Consider the following 3,794-nt stretch of genomic DNA (forward strand, 5'->3'; position numbering starts at 1 on the left):
TATTTCACAAGAAGAAAACCAAATTTCTGCAGTTCACCTACTTGCAGGACACTACCAATAGTCACACTTGGTCTTCTAGGCAGTATTTCAAACCAGAAATCTATAACATAGGATGACTTGACAACATAGGATGACAACAAATTAGCTTAAACTGTTTCTTGTTAAAAAAATGTTTCTTCCTCCTCACTGCTTATATTAGGAAGAGGTGGCTGTTTCTTCTCTAAAGGAATTCAGTTTTCTCCCTTACTCGGAGTTAACTGCTGATAAAATATTTTGAGAAAAGTAATATCTTATCTCAGGAGTTTTAATCTTAAAACAGGAAAATTCTGTCCTCAAATAGGAAAATTAATCTGATTTTCTCACTGCAAAAATACAGATAAAACCAAAACACATTACATATGGAAATGCCAAAAACCAGCAAAAGGAGCTATTACACTATATGACACTGATTTCTTAATCTGCATTTATTTATTCTTCTCCTTCACAGAAGAGAATACTACAGAGCATTCTGTAAGTTGTTAAAACTTGGCTATCCCTGCAGATTGATACAGTACTGCACCTCAAATGAATTGTTTGGGGTGAAAGTGTTCTTATCTGAATCTGTTGCTCTCCCTTCAAGAGGTGGGGAAGATAACTGTGTTTACAAAAGTGGTTTTCAAGAACATGCATTACAAAGACACATATGGAGGCAGACACACACTATCGCAGTACCAGTAAGTCATTTTAACCAAGCTTTTAATGTCATTTATAAAAAAATAGAGTTATTTACATTTGCAACTTATTTGATGGCATCCTCTTTTATTACAACATTTGAATCTGTACGGAAATGACACACTAACTAGTTTGAGAGTAAACTTCTCAATGATAAGCATAACAGTACAGGAAAAATATTTAAAACACTTTGAATTCTTGTTATTTTGCAGCATCATACAAACACATTCTTTAAAACACATGCACACTGGCCTTACAGTAAGCAGAATTCCCTTCCAGATTAAGGCACAGAAACTCTGCCACATTTCTAGGGCAGTCCCACATTCTTACATGTGGCATTTCAAGACATAACCAAAGGAATTACTTTAATTCCAATGGATTGTAGCAGAATGTGTCCACTTACACATTTTTAAGAAAACTCTGATCAAAGGGACCAAAAGAAAAGAAGTATGACTAATTGCATAGTTGCAATAAACCAGACCCATGAATACAAAAGCCATCAAAATATATTATAAATCTATCTGACTTTCAAAGCTACTTTAAAATACTGTTTTGCTTTACAATAGAAATAACACTGTTTGGGGTTAGTTTGTAGAACTGTATTTTGGTCCATGCTGTTAATTCTATATCATTATATTCCTCTTCCATTAGTTTAAAAGCCTCAGAACAGCAGGTCCTCAGGCAGTGGTAAGAATGATGAAGCCAAGTCTTAGACTTCAGCTGCTGCAGTCAGTTCATAAAACCTCTAACTTCAACCACCTCCATTCTTTACTGCTTTAAATAATCTGCCCTCAGAATATTAAGGGGGAAAATGATGAGGGATACAGATTTAACACTGTTAGAGATGGGAGTTTGCTCCATCTTCTAGTCCTGAGCTGATAAATCACAGCTCTTAAAAATATCCAACCCATTAAAAGAAAAAAAAAGATCAACAATAAGAAATCCTCAATTTAGTCTGACTATGCAGTAGTTCCACATAATCTGCTGGCAGTAGAAACTTCTTTGGTGTCAGAGTCAGGTCTTCCTGAAACCACAAACGGCCAAGTCTGTAAGCAAAAAAAAAAAAGGTATTTCATATTAAAAGAAAGTTTATCCTGGTATGAAACTGGAGCTTTATTACTGATAGACGTCTAACTCTGGTTCAGTTGAAAACACGTCATCATGTTTTAGTCCCTGTGGGAAGCACAGAGAGAGCTGAGTTCCTCTAACAAATATTTTCATTATGTTTTTCATTATAATTAAATGCTCCACAGAAAGTCTGCAATAGTCAGCAACACTGTTCACATCCAAACTCCAATGTTTCTCTTGCTTTGAAACTCTTTGCGTCATTTAATAAATAAAAAGCATACAAACTATTCCAAAACAATCTGCTGCATATAAGAAAACGTTTTACCCCTGTGACAAGCATCGGGCGTTTAATTTTGTACCGATGAACTCATGACGCTCTGCTTGTGCTGCAGGCCAGCCGGCAGACCGAGTTACTCCTTTTTCGGACACTAATCTTGCCTAATGCCCGAGGAATGTAATCTTTAGGGTCCCCTATTCTGACTCCCCAGGACTGACACACCCGCCATCACCCAAAGCCAAGCGCGGCCCCGGTGTGAAGGCTCCCGGGAATTGCCAAGCAGCCAGGGCCGGGCACGGCCTGAGCGCTGCCCCCTGCCCGGGGCACCGGCCCGCGGGGCTGTCCCGAGCGTTGCCCGGGGATTCCCGGCGGGATTCCCCCTCGCCGCATCCCGCCCGCCCCCCGCGCCGTACCAGGTTGACGGGATGGACGTAGCCGTTCTCGTAGCGGTCCTCCTGCAGGAGCTGCCGGAGGTGGGCGATGTAGCTGGACGCCAGGCGCAGCGTGTCCAGCTTGGAGAGCTTGGTGTCGGGCGGCACCCAGGGCAGGCTCGTCTTCAGCCGGGAGAACGCCTTGCTCAGCACCCGCATCCGCGCCCGCTCCCGCGCGTTGGCCGCGTTGCGCTGGGACTGCTTCCCCTCGGGCGGCGGCCCCCGCGGCCCCGACGCCGCCTTCTTGCCCCCGGGGCCGCCGCCCCGCGCCCGTTTCCTCTTGCAGCCGCCGCCCGCCGGCCCCGCCGCGCAGCTGCCCTCGCCGTCCTCTTCCTCCTCTTCTTCCTCCTCTTCCTCCTCCTCCGCCGCCGAGGAGTTGTCCCCCGAGGGGTAGAGCTCGCCGCGGGGCTGGCGCTTGGCCGGCGGCGGCGGGTATTCCAGCTGCAGCGCCCGCAGGTCCATCTCGGGCAGCTCCTCCGCCTCGCTGGCGGAGCCCGTGGACATGGCCCCGGGCGGGCGGCGGGCAGGCGGGCGGGGGCGGACGGCCGAGCCGAGTCGGCCCAGAGCGGGGCGGCCCCGCCGCGGAGAGTCCGTGCCGGGGCGGGGGCGCGGGGGGGCGCGGAGGGGGGATGCGCCCCTTGACAGCGCTATATATCGGCTGTCCGCGGAGCGAACCATCTGCCGGGAGGGGAGGAGAGGGGCGCGGGGCGGGGGTCGGGCCCTGCGGAGCCCCGCGCCGGGGGCGGCGCCTCTCCGCGCTGGCCCGCGCTCCGCGGCGGGGCTGGTGCGGCGGGGCGCGGAGCCGGAGCCCTGTGTGGGGGCACACACGCGCGGGTGGGGCTATACAGACACGCGGGGTGTCTCCGTGTGTGTGTGCGCTCTTGGGGTTCACGCCTTTCCCAATGGACAGACCCCTCTCCTCTCCTCGGAGATCGTAAAATATCTCCAGGGCTGGTCCCGCCAATGTTTGCGCGGGGAGGAGCGCACCGCTCCCTGTGCCTAAGGGCTAAGTGAGACCCGGGACTCTGCTTCCAGCCCACTCTCCTCTTGCCTTTCCTCCGAGGGCGTGGGATTTTCCCAACGTATGAACCCCAGCGCAGCCGAGTGGTGCGGCGGGACGGAGCCCCAGCCCGCTGGGCTCTTCCTCTGCCTGCCCAGCTTCGGGAAGCGAATTCGGGTCCCGGTGCGCCCGCCGGGGCGGGCGGAGGCAGCAGGAGACGCGGCGCTGGGGACTGGGTGTGCGGTGTGTGGGGAGCAGCGCAAAAGGTCGCTGGGAACGTGCGTACTGTGGTTTGATAGCGTCCCTA

The 3,794-nt window shown here is 51.1% G+C and overlaps 1 protein-coding gene across 1 annotated transcript; it reads right to left on the reverse strand.

The window, feature by feature from the left end:
- Positions 1-658: 658 nt before the first annotated feature.
- Positions 659-3,005, reverse strand: MSC (musculin). Its single transcript, XM_059481148.1, has 2 exons — positions 2,470-3,005; positions 659-1,757 (listed from the first exon to the last, which is right to left on the reverse strand). The coding sequence occupies exons 1-2, from the start codon at positions 2,989-2,991 to the stop codon at positions 1,671-1,673; spliced, it is 609 nt and encodes a 202-aa protein (XP_059337131.1). The 5' UTR covers positions 2,992-3,005; the 3' UTR covers positions 659-1,670.
- Between the last annotated feature and the right edge of the window lie 789 nt (positions 3,006-3,794).

This window comes from Ammospiza nelsoni, chromosome 1, assembly GCF_027579445.1.
Source record: "Ammospiza nelsoni isolate bAmmNel1 chromosome 1, bAmmNel1.pri, whole genome shotgun sequence".
NCBI classification, from domain to species: Eukaryota; Metazoa; Chordata; class Aves; order Passeriformes; family Passerellidae; genus Ammospiza; species Ammospiza nelsoni.